The sequence below is a fragment of the Artemia franciscana genome, chromosome 14 (assembly GCF_032884065.1).
Source record: "Artemia franciscana chromosome 14, ASM3288406v1, whole genome shotgun sequence".
Classification (NCBI taxonomy): domain Eukaryota; kingdom Metazoa; phylum Arthropoda; class Branchiopoda; order Anostraca; family Artemiidae; genus Artemia; species Artemia franciscana.
Genome location: NC_088876.1, coordinates 41,600,561 through 41,615,603, shown reverse-complemented (window position 1 = coordinate 41,615,603; position 15,043 = coordinate 41,600,561). Strand labels below are relative to the sequence as shown.

The 15,043-nt window shown below is 32.6% G+C and overlaps 1 protein-coding gene across 1 annotated transcript in view; it reads left to right on the top strand.

Moving 5' to 3' along the window:
- Positions 1 to 627: 627 nt before the first annotated feature.
- LOC136035806 (apoptosis-linked gene 2-interacting protein X 1-like) overlaps positions 628 to 15,043 on the top strand; it is a gene marked incomplete at its 3' end in the record, with an annotated part of 95,252 nt that continues 80,836 nt past the window's right edge. The window contains 2 exon segments of the mRNA XM_065717777.1: positions 628 to 647; positions 9,964 to 10,119. Of these exon segments, the coding sequence (XP_065573849.1) occupies positions 628 to 647; positions 9,964 to 10,119 (176 nt within the window).

The following is a 15,043-nucleotide window of genomic DNA, read 5'->3' as shown; positions in this document are numbered from 1 at the left end:
TACATGTCGATATTAATATATTGATGTGTGTGGTGTTTTCTTAACACGAGTTAAGATAAAATTAGCAGAGGCATTCCCCAAAAAGGATGGTGCCTAAATCCAACTAAATTATTTCTTATCTGGAAGACATCTACAAATTCTATGCTGGAATAAAAAAAATTGTAGCATATCGACTTTCAGGAATGGATCTCAGTCAAAATTAGGGCTCGAAAAGATGTTTTCCAGTACCCAAACTCCACCTTTTAACTCTAACCGTTTGGGAACTGTCTTTTGACGAACTTAGAGTCAAATAACCTCTAAACGAGTGCAAAATATTCAATATAGAGCCACAGTTAGCCAGTAACATATTTTCTATATAATTGGAAGTTGATTTACTTATATAACTAAGTTGATATTACCATAGTATATAATTTAATTATAATCAAAATCAAAGGTTAATTCATAAAATGAAACAATATAAAACAATACATCTTATGATGCCCCTGCAAAGTCAGATTCATGGATTGTTATTATTACTAATTTATTTATTATTAAATAAATCATTTATCGTTGTTAAACGCCTGAAACTTTATGAGTTTGATCATTACACAAAAATTGCAAAAGTAGTAATTCAATTTTAATATCAAAATGTTGAGTTTTGACCTCAAGTAAGTGAGTTTAAAAAAAAAGTTTGAAAAGTTGTGCAGCCAAAAACACGAAAAGTTGAAAAGTTGTGAAAACAAAATAAAAAAGAAAAGAAAAATTGTAAAAAAGTGTAGTTCTGCACTCTCCTGTAATTTATTTGCAAACTTTAAGTGTTTGATAAAATTGATTACTTGAAACGGCAGGTCTTTCATCGTTATTAGGGATTGTAAGCAAAATCCAGAGAATTGGGGTTATTCATGGGGCAACGTACTACATTGGGCCCAGACCCCTCTGTAACGTCCAAATACTTGAATATCAATATCCAAGTGACTTTTGACCTCAAACATATAATTTAATAAGAAAACGTTATTGCCTGTAACACTCAGAGGAATTAGGAGAAAAAAAGAAATTAAGAAAAACAGCAGTTTATTTACAACTACTTGCTTCTATTGTGAATGGAATTGCTTTTAAATGGGAACTTCCTGGGAGGGTGTAAAGAGATAGGGTTTGAATAGATTGAGATTGAGGAGGAGCGTGCGTAGCTGTGTTGGCCTCAGGTGGCTTGGTGCTGCGGTGAGTTGTTCGTAGTTGTAGCAGTAGTTCCTATTGCACCACTGAGCAAATGAGCTTATAGAAGATTTCTAATACCTATCAAACAGTTCCTGGTAACGAACTGTATAAGGAGCAACCCGGCTCAATAGTAACCAAAATTCTAAAAAACGGAATTTTGATACCAACATATACATAAAAAGAACCAAATTTTGACGCTGATTTTAAATATATAAAGTTTCTACAAGTATAGTTATACCCATCAGAAGTTACGAGCCTGAGAAAATTTGCCTTATTTTTGAGAAAAGGGGAAAACACCCCCTAAAAACATACAATATTAATGAAAATCACACCATCAGATTCAGCGCATCAGAGAACCCTACTACTGAGGTTTCGAGCTCCTATCTGCAAAAATGTGGAATTTTGTATTTTTTTGCCAGAAGAAAGATCACGGATACGTGTTTTTTTTGTTTTTTTCCCAGGGGTGATCATGTTGACCCAGTGGTCCTAGAATGTCACAAAAGTACTCATTCTAAGAGAAATTAAAAGTTTTAATGCCATTTTTAAGTGAGCGAATAATTGGAAGGAAACTTAGCCCCCTCCCACGCTAAAATTTTCCCGAATTCACTGGATCAAAATTTTGAGATAGCCAAATGGTTCAGCATAGTCGAAAAACCTAGTATTTATGTTTTTAGGACGACTTAATCCCCCCTTATCCCTGGGGGAAGGGCTACACGTTATGAGCTTTGCCCATTGTTTAAATATAGTATTGGCTATTGGGAAACATACAGCCGTTTTCAGGAGGGATTTCTTCTGGTGGTAGGGTTGTCTCAGGAAGGGGGTTACATGAGAGGATCTTTTCATGGAGGGGTTTATCATGGGAGAAGAGAATTTCCATGAAGGGGGCGCTGGGTTTTCCAGCCTTATTTAAAAAAAAGGATTTATTCATTTATCTGTATAATTATCAGTTACCTGTATGTTTGATGTGATTATATATTTAAATTTCTGTTCGCTTTGGGTTTCATTTATTCATTGACAGTAATTTCTAGATGTTTTAAGTTTGAATTATTATAGGACTTTACTTACGTTCGTTTTATGTTTTAAATGGCTTTTTACTTTTCTTTGCAAAACGTCCTTTTCGAAAGGTTTTTTAAAATTAATAATTTAAATGTCTACATTTTATCTGAAGGTTGTTGCAAGTGCAAAGAGCTTCAGACAGAGAGGAATATTTTTGTAGAATTACACGTTTTTAATCACTTAAAAGTTGGCGTTTAATTTTTCGTTGAAATTATTTTTATTTTTATCCATAAAATGGATTCCCAGTTAGATAAACGTAAGACATAGAGATAAGACATAAGTTTCCACTAGGTTTAATAACATAATATTTTTATTGCGCAAGTGCCAAAGGCAGAACTTAGCGCAACGCAAATTTTCAACACATACACACAAAAAAGAGCTTTTTCTCAAAATGAATCAATAATGAAAGCTATAAAACCAGCGATGACATGTTTTACGTTTTAAATGGCTCTTTGCTTTGCAAATCTTCTTTTCGAAAGTATTTTTTTTTTTTTTTTAATCAATCATTTAAATGTCTACATTTTATCTTGAGCTTGTCTAAATGAATATTGTAATTTCAAAGACTCTCAGACTGAGAGGAATAATATATGTAATTACACGCTTTTAATCTCTTAAAAGTTCGCTTTTAATTTCTACAAGATTTCTCTGGAAACTATTTTCGTTGCCCTGGGATAAGGATGAGAGAGAACCAAGGCAACAATTAATTGCAAACGATGTGAAAAGCTATTGTTAAATACATAGTTTGTTCAGAATATTTCTTGAGTATAGACATAAATACTGAGAAATAACAGGCTATTACAGGGCTATTGATTATTCTTTGTGCTATAGGTATATTTATTTTATGACTGTTTTACTTATTTATAGATGATCTTTTTATTTTTTTTTATTCTTTATTTCGTCCATTTCCTCAGTATGGTAATTGAAACTTTTATTAATGGAATTGCATATTCGACAGAAGATGATTATAAAAAAGATATTTTGTTCTAAAAAAAATTATTATAAACAATGATTTTTCGAGTCAATAAAATAAAAACATGACAAAAAAACATAAAAAAAATGTAAAAAGTAAGACATTGGCTAAGAATAACAAAATTAAAAATATCAGAATGAAAAGTCATTCGCTGGTCAATAATTAAACTTGGAATTCTCATAGCTAGTTCAAAAGACAAAAACCGCTAAAACTTAATAAACAAAAAAAATGAATAAACATAAAATAAAAAGGAATATTAAAAAGAGGGAGGGGGAGACAAAATAAGTGAAAACACACAACACTTGTGCAGCACCAGTACCAAATAATAAACGAGGATGTTTTGTCATGGTTGCGAATGGTTGCGAAAATATCCTTCTAATACGTGTAGACGGTTAATGCTCGTAAAGTTAAAAACCTTAAAGTTAAAGACAAATTGAAAATCAGATAAATCAGACAATAAGTTGTTTCTTAAATTCGCTTTTTTCTTCACCACAAGAAATGTTCAAAATATTTACCAGTTTTTTCCCCATATTTTTAAAGATAATCCAGTTTGGATATATCTCTGCCATGAGTTTTTTTTTCCGTTTTGTAATCTCCACTTGGTTCAAACTCTAAATCAAGATGTCTCCAAATTACTGTCTTAAAAGTTGAAAATTTCTTTAATCCTGAGTTCCGAGTCACAAACCGTATTTTTACCTTACCTCTCATCCCTACGAATTAGAAGCAGAAGTATTTACCTAAGGTAGCTCTGTAGAGTCTTGTATGCGTACGTTTTTTATTCTTTTTTTAATGTCGCATGGTAAAAACTTTTTTCTACATTATTAAATGGCTCAAACAGAAACAATCAAACTAATGATTATCAAAAAATGAACCCAAAAATTAGCCAATTCAGTCTCGAAATATTTTCACCACCGCTCTTTTCCTGTTTTAGAATTTGCATCTTGTTCAAAATGTATCACTGAATAATTTTATTAAAAATTTTTAATCTGGACACATTATTAGCATAAACTTTTATTTTAGGTATCTTTGTAGAGCCTTGTATATGAATATATTGTTTTTTAATTATTAACAAACAAATACAACGTAGAGACAATAGGGAAAATTTTTTCAAGACAATGGAAATTATTTATGTAGATATTTCGGCCCTATGTCCAAGGGCCATCTTCAGTACAATACAAGAATAAGAGAGAAACTATATATATATATAAAAGAACTTACATCAAATTGTGAGAATTAAAACTGATTAGTTAAAAACACTTATTAAAACATTTTTTTTTAAATATAGCCCTAGCATCCTTACTTCAGCGAAGTTCAACCAGGACTGGCGAAAAGAATGAAACGAAGAAATATAAACTCATTCAAACTAAAGAGAACAAAATGATTAGATGCAATTTCTTAAAGCTAATCTTGCTTGTTTAGCAGCCTGTCTCAAAGGCCTTTTCGTAGTTGGTTCAGTACTATTATAAATTGGTTTAGTAAAATATTTTGTTAGATCATTTTTAATTAAATTTGAGTATAAGGAATTTAGTGAGTATTCCCCCAAGTCCCTGTTCAAAGAAATATTTTTATTTATTTTGAGATTAATTTCAATTGATTCTCGAACCACCTGTTTTATTCCCAAATCATTACTAATGAGTGAAGAGTTTTCAAAAAGTATCATGTGGGACGGATTATTAAATATATGCCAACCTAGAGCAGAATCAAAGGAGTTGTTGGAATTATTTGAAATTAAGGCCTTGTCTATGTCATTTTTATGCTGTTGTAACCTTTTGTCTAGATTCTGATAGGTCCTGCCGACATAGTATTTTCCGCAATCACAGGGTATTTGATAGACCCCTCTTTGGCGAGTAACTGGGGTCTTATCTTTACCCGAATTTAAGAAATTGATGATTTTAAAATTATTAGTAAAAACTACGTACAGATTATTTTTTGTGCAAATATTTTTAATTTTGTTGTAATCTTTGGGATATACAGAAGATAGACAATTTTTGAGGGCTTATCAGTAGCCTCACATTGTGAAGTATCTTCTTCGATTTTACAAGAATGTCTTTTTATTCTACGGCTAATTATTTTATTTACAAAAGGAATGGGGTATCCATTACCAAAAAGAATATCTCTGATAAAATTTATTTCTGCATTTATATATGAATGGGAGCAGATATTTAGGGCTCTCTGATACGCTGAATACGATGGTGTAATTTTCGTTAAGATCCTATGACTTTTAGGGGGTGTTACCCCCTATTTTCTAAAATAATGCAAATTTTCTCAGGCTCGTAACTTTTGATGACAAAGACTAAATTTGATGAAACTTATATATTTAAAATCAGCATAAAAATCCGATTCTTTTGATATATCTTTAAGCATCGAAATTTCGTTTTTTAGAGTTTCGTTTACTATTGAGCCGGGTCGCTCCTTACTACAGTTCGTTACCACGAACTGTTTGATTCTTCTTTTTAAAACAGTAAAAAACTTTAGCGTAAAGAGCGGGGCGTTGATGAGGAAGCAGCCTCTTTCATATACGAAGTAATTTCTGGTCGTTTTAAGTTTTAATGTCGCTCCTTACTTTCAGTTAAAAAAACTTGTTTTTTTTAATTTCTGGACGTTTTTGAATCAATGCATGTTTTGATATTGGCTCTCCGCAGAGGAATAATCAAAACGAAATTTGCATGTTTTTTTTTGGCTAAATGGCTTTCTCATAATTTTGATCGAATGATTTTGAGAAAAAAAGAGCGGGGGCGAAGCTTAGTTGCCCTCCAATTTTTTGGTTAATTAAAAAGGCAACTAGAACTTTTAATTTTTACGAATCTTTTATTGGTAAAAGATTTACGTAACTTATAAATTAGCTTACGTAAAGAACTTTTGTATTCTCATGTTTTTATTACAAATATGAGGGGATTCGCCCCATCGTCAGTACCTCGCTCTTTACACTAAAGCTTAAATTTTATCCCAATTCATTAAGAATGACCCCTGAATCACAAACGCCGTAGAATAAATAGTTGAAATTACTAAAAATACTTTAGTGTAAAGAGCTAGGTATTATAAGGAGGTGAGCCCCTCATATGGGTAATAATTTCTGTTTGTTTAAAGTTTTATTGCTGTTCCTTACTTCCAGCTGAAAAAGCTTTTTCACATTTATTTTTTATTTTTTTTTTAAATAATGCTAGTAAATCCTGCTCTCCCTTCATGGAAGTTTTCTTCTCCCATGACAAATTCTCGATGGAAAGTTCCCCCAGCATATCCCCCTCTTCTCAACCCCTCCCCCCAACCAAAGAAATCCTCCTGAAAACGCCTGTATACTTCCCCTCCCACGGGGACTGTGGGGGAGTAAGTCGTCCACAAAGATATAGTTATAAGGTTTTTCGACTACGCTGAATAAAATGGCTATCTCAGAATTTTGATCCGTTGACTTTGGGAAAATAATTAGCGTGGGAGGGGGCCTAGGTGCCTTCCAATGTTTTTGGTCACTTAAAAAGGGCACTAGAACTTTTCATTTCCGTTAGAATGAACCCTCTTGCAACATTCTAGGACAACTGGGTCGATACAATCACCCCTGGGAAAAAGAAAAAAAACAACAACAAAAAAACAAATAAACACGCATCCGTGATCTGCCTTCTGGCAAAAAATTCAAAATTCCAAATTTTTGTAGATAGGAGCTCAAAACTATTACAATAGGGTTCTCTGATACGCTGAATCTGATGGTGTGATTTTCGTTAAGATTATATGACTTTTAGGGGGTGTTTTCCCCTATTTTCTAAAATAACACAAATTTTCTCAGGCTCGTAACTTTTGATGGGTAGGACTAAACTTGATGAAACTTATATATTTAAAACCAGCATTAAAATGCGATTCTTTTGTTATAGCTATTGGTATCAAAATTCCATTTTTTAGAGTTTTGGTTACTATTGAGCCGGGTCACTCCTTACTACAGTTCGTTACCACGAACTGTTTGATATCATTGTAGAGCCTTGTATGAGAACATGTTGTTGTTTTTTAATTATGGCACATCAACAGTCTTCTTTTAATATTTGTAAATGGTTAGAACAGGAAAAAACTAAAATGTTGATATTGAAAAATGAATCCAAAAACAGCCAATCCAGATTAGGGTTTAGTTTAGGGTCCACCACCGCTCTTTTCTTGTTTTTTTGCTTTGCATTCGACTCAAAATTTAATGCCAGATCCCTCTAAATAACTTTCTTAAATTATCTTAAAATTCAAGAGTCCAGAAAGTGATTCTGAAGATTATTCGCACAGCGCGGCTGATTCTCTTTCCCCCAAAGCTCTGAAGAACACTCCCCCTTTCCAACAAGATATTGCTCCCTCTACCCGAGGCAATGGCGGACGATGTAGAGCCTTGTATACGTATACAGCTAATATGTACGATGAGCTTACAATATATCCAGGTAAATCTTTTTATGATGTCTTTTTTTAATGGCAGTACATCTTAAGCAGAAGAGGGGATGGGTTACAACTTGGGGAAAGAAGAGATATAAGGGTCAGGCTTTTTAGCAAAAATCTCCTTAATTTTGCCCAATGTGTGAGAGTATAGGGGAAGAAAAGTTTATTTTTAAATAATTTTTTTTCAAAAGAAATCAAGAGCTACGTTGGGCTGAAGAAGGGCAGAAACACTGTCAAATTGCTTTTCAATTTTAAAATGAGTAGAAATTAGTATCAATGAATAAAGAAGACCCAAGCCGAATAGAAATCACAATAAATAATCAACTCAAATCTAAAAAAACAGAAATTACCTTTAAAAGGAGTAGGGCTAACGCCCCCTAGTCCTTCTAGTGGCAAGAGCGTCAATTATGATTATTTAAAAAGAAAACGTATGTTTTCTGCATACACTTATTATGCATGTATATGTGAAAAAATATAAGTACATATTAAATAATTTATATTAAACTTTTTCTCTTTTTTGACGTTAACTGAGACTCTTAGGAATTAATATTGTTACAGATTCAAGAGTCGGTCTACTTTTATCAGTTCTTTTTCAGTAGCCATGGTTATTACCGTTATTTTCTTTCTTTTTTGTTGTCGCTGCTGATCTTTTGGCAAATTAAATAAAAAAAACAAGTTTTTTAAAATGAAAGTAAGGAGCAACATTAAAACTTAAAACGAACAGAAATTACTCCGTATATGAAAGGGGTTGTCCCATCCTTAACGCTTCACTCTTTACGCTAACGTTTGACTCTTTCTCTTAACTCTACTTTTTAAAACAATAAGAGACTTTAGCGTAAAGAGCGGGGCATTGAAGAGGAAAAGCGGCTTTCATATACGGAGTAATTTCTGTTCGTTTTAAGTTTTAATATTGCTCCTTACTTTCATTTTAAAAAACTTGTTTTATTTTTATTTAATTTCTGGACGTTTTTGAATTAATGCATGTTTTGATCTTGGCTCTCCGCACATAAATAATTAAAACAAAATTTGAGTATTAATTAATTGCAATTAATCGGAAGATTTTTGATAAGAAAGGAGTGAGGGAGGGGGCCTAGTTCCCCTCCAATTTTTTGATTTCTTAAAAAGGCAACTAGAACTTTTAATTTTTTTCAAACGTTTTCATTGGTAAAAATTATACGTAACTTACGAATTAACTTATGTAACGAACTTCTATATTCGAATGTTTTTATTGCGTATATGAGGGGGCTCAACCCTCGTCGATACCTCGCTCTTTACACTAAAGCTTAATCACAACCCTCTGAATCACAAAGGCCGTAGAATAAACGGTTGAAATTACTAAAGATACTTTAGCGTAAAGAATGAGGTATAACGAGGAGGTAAACCCCTCATATGCGTAAAAATTTTTGTTCGTTTTATGTTTTAATGCTGCTCCTTACTTTCAGTAGAAAAAACTTTTCATATTTATTTTTTCAATGTTTTTTCAAATAATGCTAGAAAATCTTACGCCCCCTGCATTGAAATTCTCTTGTACCATGAGAAGTTCCTCCATGGAAATATCCTCCCACGTATTCATCCCCTCAACTCTCCCCCCTAAGCCAAAAAATCCCCCTGAAAACGTCTGTACACTTCCCAGTAACCAGTACTATACGTAAACACAGATCAAAGTTTGGAACTTGCAACCCCTCCCACGGGGACTGCGGGGGAGTAAGTCGTCCCTAAAGACATAGCTATTGTGGGTTTTCGATTATGGTGAATAAAATGCCTATCTCAGAATTTTGATCCGGTAACTTTTGGGAAAAAATAAGCATGGGAGGGGGCCTAGGTGCCCTCCAATTTTATCGGTCACTTAAAAAAGGCACTAGAACTTTTAATTTCCATTAGAATGAGCCCTCTTGAGACATTCTAGGATCACTCAGTTGATACAATCACCCCTGGGAAGAAAAAAAACAAAAAAACAAAAACAAAAGCGTGATCTGTTTTCTGGCAAGAAATGCGAAATTCCACATTTTTGTAGATATGCGCTTAAAACTTCTACAAAAAGGTTATGAATTTCAACGCCTCAATTTCAAAACTGTCGATAACAGACTTTCATAAAATTATTCTTCTTTCAACATTCATTCCTCAAAAACACTGGTTAGTGGCAGAATTCTTACAATAGGGTTTTTAGGGTATCATAGCGCAAGTCTCCCAGGAACATGAATCCTAGCAGACGGTCCTGTGTTAGTATTCTGAAACTTACCTGGTTCTTTGTTGCATAAAAATTCATATTTAGTATTTTTATTCTCACTTATTTCGAAGATGCAATACGCCACTTTTTAGAATTCTAATTTTAACTACTTTTTTTTCAGAAAAAAAGTTGTGCTTAGTATTGGAAAGGCTTGTGGAATTCTGAAATTTGATGATATAGTAGACCAAGTTGTTGAGCGAGACATTCAAAACGGCAACTTCAATGAGGCTATAACGCTGCTAAAAGAAAGTGGAAAATATGCCGAAATTGTACAACTGTAAGTTCTTTTAACTCCCAGGGGGCTTACGAAGCTCTCGGGCTAACTTCATTTTGGAATCCCCCTAATATCGTCTAGCATGCCCTCATTCTTCCGAACTTGTGGATTAGTACCATGATTTATTTAATTGATTTTGTGATCGAAGTAAGACCTTTATTTAAAGTTGAGGCCAGCAAACTAAGAGGCATTAATGGTCCGTTCATACCACGCTATAAAGCCTTTCACGCTTGACAAACATAAGACTACGTTAGGTCCCGTAGTGCGGTGGAGCCAATACTTTCTGCACCGTAGGTAGTTCCAAGTAGACCCAAGCTTTACGCAGAATTTTAAGTTGTGTAATTTTGTGTTACGTTTTAGAAAAGTCCATATAGTAGCACAAAGCGGAATTCCTAGACGATTATTTAGCGAATTTATAACTGAATTAATGCAGTTTTCCTAAAAAGCCTTGCACGCTTAATCAGCACTTGAATTTCCATCTCTATTCGACATAACTATTAAAGGATATTATAGTGAATAAATTATTAATTATTATTTATTATAAAATAACTTATACTAAATAATTATATTTATACTAAAAGTATATTTATGATTGTCATGATTTTAGATGATGATTGTGATGGTTTTATGGATTTTTACGCTAACTCAATATGAAACTACTTGTTTAAGTATCACATTTTATAGTTAATAGAATCAACTTAATAAATTAGCATAGACAGTTACTCAAAATAATTTATGTTGTCATTTTAATTTAAAATATCCGTTTTTTGCTTTAATTTGAAGAAAGTGCGTTTAATTTAATTTTTGATCTTTTAGTGCCATATTTAGTGTGAATTTAAATTTAAGAGAGGCCCAAACACCTCTTATTATGCATTATTTACAAATACTTCGAGGATAAGGGCTTCACCCTGGTGTTTTTGTATTTGAAAATAATTTCATTAAATAAAAACGATTCGAACCCTCTTACGCTTAATTTCAAATTCTCATTACAACAATCCGACACATAATAAATAACTTTTTACCTTTAAATCTTGTTGTTTTCACAGTAAGGCCTGAGGCCTTAGGCCTGAGACACACTTGGCGTTTTTTACAGAGCGTTTGTTTCACCAAACGTTTAGTAGCTTCTAATTGATTACTTTCGCCCCCCCCCTCCCCCCCACCTGTTCGTATAATATATCCACACAAATATTAAGTGAGAATACAATTTACTTTTCAATGTGTAATGCAAATTTGTCGATTTTTTAATTATTTTCAATCAAGATAAAAAAGACAATTCAAAAAACCAGTCTAGTTTTTTTCTGTTGGATATAATTTTTCAGCAGTTTGTACAGTTTGTCAAATGACGAGATTGACATCTGAGAATAATTGAAACCCTTTTCTTCATCGTTCCTTGAATTAGGAAGCATAGTGTAGAAGGCCCCAACTTCCTCTCTCTTTTTATTAATTCAATGACCACAAATAAGTCTATTTATTTGCTTCCTCTTAAATCGACGGTGAAAAAAAGTTAATATAAAACGTTATTCTCCATTCATCTTTTGCACAAAACTATGAATGAAACAAACTATTTTTGCTCGGTTTCAGATCTATTCCTCATCTATCAGACCTTTTATGAGTGACTGATGTTGTGACGGTAAAATGTTTACCGCCCAGTGGGTACGCGCCAAAGCAACTACGATAAAAAAACGCTCGGTAAAAGAAAACGCTCGGTAAGAAACGCCAAGTGTATCAAGGACGTAAGAGTAGATAATCAGCCTCTCACATCTATGTTGCACGCCTAGTCGGTGTACGCTCCTAAAAAAGCTGGAAGATCAGAGGTTAATCTGAAGAAATTCTAATTGAAATTTCTAAAATATCAGTGTAAAACCCTCTTTTTGAAAACTTGAAAAGAATTTTTTTTGCGACTTCAAATATACAAATCTCATTAGTTTAAAATTACCCACCAAAGACTATGAGCCAACGAAAATTTTGACCAATTAGAAAAAGAGGTACCTCCCTTATAAATATTGATATTCATGAACCTGGCACTATCAGACACTGGCTATCAGAGAAGCTCCTTCCAGAATTTTCAAGCATCTGTATACAAGGTAACCAAATTTTGGGTCGGTCAGGTGTGTGTGTTTATTTGTTTTTAGGTTTTTTCGTTTTCTTTTTTTTTGTGTTATGAACCAGTGATTGCAGGATATCGAAGAAAAGTGTTATTCTAACGAAAACCAAAAATTCTACCGCCATTTCTTTACGTAACAAAAGACATAGAACCACAGAAATGGGGCGTTTTCTTCCATTTTCTAGAAAAAAAGAGTTTTGGCCCAAACAATACAAAAACAATGTAAAATTAACATTACGATAGAGCCAATCAATTTATAAAGCTATTAAATAAAAAAACAAGTTTTTTTAACGGAAAGTAAGGAGCGACATTAAAACTTAAAACAAACAGAAATTACTTCGTATATGAAAGGGGCTGCCTCCTCATCAGCGCCCCACTCTTTACGTTAAAGTTTGACTCTTTCTCTTAACTCTACTTTTTAAAACAGTAAAAACTGTAGCGTAAAGAGCTGGGCGTTGATGAGGAAGCAGCCCCTTTCATATACGAAGTAATTTCTGTACGTTTTAAGTTTTAATGTCGCTCCTTACTTTCTGTTTAAAAAACTTTTTTTTTATTTAATTTCTGAACGTTTTTGAATCAATGCATGTTTTAATTTTGGCTCTCCGCAGATGAATAATTAAAACGAAATTTGCATATTTATTTTTTTGGCTAATTGGCTTTCTCGTGGTTTTGATCGAATGATTATGAGAAAAAAAGGAGCGGGGGAGAAGGCCTAGTTGCCCTCCGATTTTTTGGTTACTTAAAAAGGCAACTAGAACTTTTGGTTTTTCATCAATGTTTTTATTAGTAAAAGATGTACCTAACTTACAAATTAGCTTACGTAACGAAATTCTGTATTCTCATGTTTTTATAACGTATATGAAGGGGTTCACCCTCTCGTCAGTACCTAGCTCATACAAAAGTAACAAACTTTTGTATTCTCATGGTTTTATTACATACTAGCTGTTGGGGTGGCGCTTCGCGCCACCCCAACACCTAGTTGGTGGGGGCGCTTCGCGCCCCCCCCAAGCCCCCCCGCGCGCGTAAGTCGTTACGCGCCATAATAGTTACGCGCCATTGTAGTTGTGTCCCTATGTCCCACCTGTGAATATAGATAGATATATATATATATGGTTTTAACTACGTAAAACTTGCGAATATACAACATTCTTTGCTGTCCCATTGTCTTTGCATATAAATAGATTGTCAGGTTTACCGACTCTTGAACATGCAACATATAATGGTCCCGTCATTTACATCCCCCTGTTTCCTCCGGTGTCCCCGTTGTAGTTGTGTCCCTGTGTCCCGGTCGTCATTTATATTCCCTGTGTCCCGGTCGTCATTTGTATCCCGGTGTCCCGGTCTGTATATACATTCGTTTTTTAGTTTTGTTTTTCTCCTTTATTTTTTTCCTTTTTTTTTCTTTTTTAGCTTATTTAGATTTTTAGATTTTTTAGTTTTTTTATTAGTTTTTAGTTTTTTTTTCTTTTTAGTTTTTTTGTCCCGGTCGTCATTTATATCCCCCTGTTTCCCCCGGTGTTCCCGTTGTAGTTGTGTCCCTGTGTCCCGGTCGTCATTTATATTCCCTGTGTCCCGGTCGTCATTTGTATTCCGGTGTACCGGTCTGTATATACATTCGTTTTTTAGTTTTGTTTTTCTCCTTTATTTTTTTCCTTTTTTTTTTCTTTTTTAGTTTATTTAGATTTTTAGATTTTTTAGTTTTTTTATTAGTTTTTAGTTTTTTTTTTCTTTTTAGTTTTTTTGTAGTTTTTACCTTCTTTTTAGTTTTGTTAATTTTTTTTTTACTTATGTCCTGGTCGTCATTTATACTCCCTATGTCCCGGTGCTTTGTTGATTGCTAATCGAACATTCCTTTTGTCCTGGTCGCTTTCTCTTTGAGTGTCGTCATTTATTTTTTTCTTTTTTAGTTCTTTTAGTTTTTACCTTTTTTAGTTTTTTTTAGTTTTTTAGATGAAATTTTTTTTAGTTTTTTCCTTTTTTTCTTTTTAGTTTTTATTGGTTTTTACCTTTATGTTAGCTTATTTTTCAGTTTTTTCCTTTTTTTTAGTTTTTTTTTATTTTTTATTTTTTTTAGTTTTTTACCTTTTTTTAGTTTTTTTAGTTTTTTTAGTTTTTTTAGTTTTTTAGCTTTTTTACTTTTTTTATTAGTTTTTAGTTTTTTTGTAGTTTTTGCCTTTTTTTAGTTTTTTCAGTTTTTTTTTGGTTTTTTATTGGTTTTTACCTTTATTTTAGCTTATTTTTCAGTTTCTTCCTTTTTTTTAGTTTTTTTTAGTTTTTAGTTTTTTTAGTTTTTTACCTTTTTTTAGTTTTTTTAGTTTTTTTAGTTTTTTAGCTTTTTTATTTTTTTTATTAGTTTTTAGTTTTTTTTGTAGTTTTTGCCTTTTTTTTAGTTTTTTTTAGTTTTTTAGCTTTTTTATTAGTTTTTAGTTTTTTTGTAGTTTTTGCCTTTTTTTAGTTTGACAACTTATTTTTATGTATATAGATAGTTTTTTTTTTTTTACTTATGTCCTGGTCGTCATTTATACTCCCTGTGTTTTTTTTTGTAGTTTTTGCCTTTTTTTAGTTTTTTCAGTTTTTTTTTAATTTTTTATTGGTTTTTACCTTTATAGTTTTTTTAGTTTTTTAGCTTTTTTATTTTTTTTATTAGTTTTTAGTTTTTTTTTGTAGTTTTTGCCTTTTTTTAGTTTTTTCAATTTTGACGTCACCTGATCCAGTTTTTTCAGGTGACGTCACCTGACACATCCATCCACACATCCATCCACACATCCACAGACAGACAACTTATTTTTATATATATAGATATGAGGGAGTTCACCCTCTCGT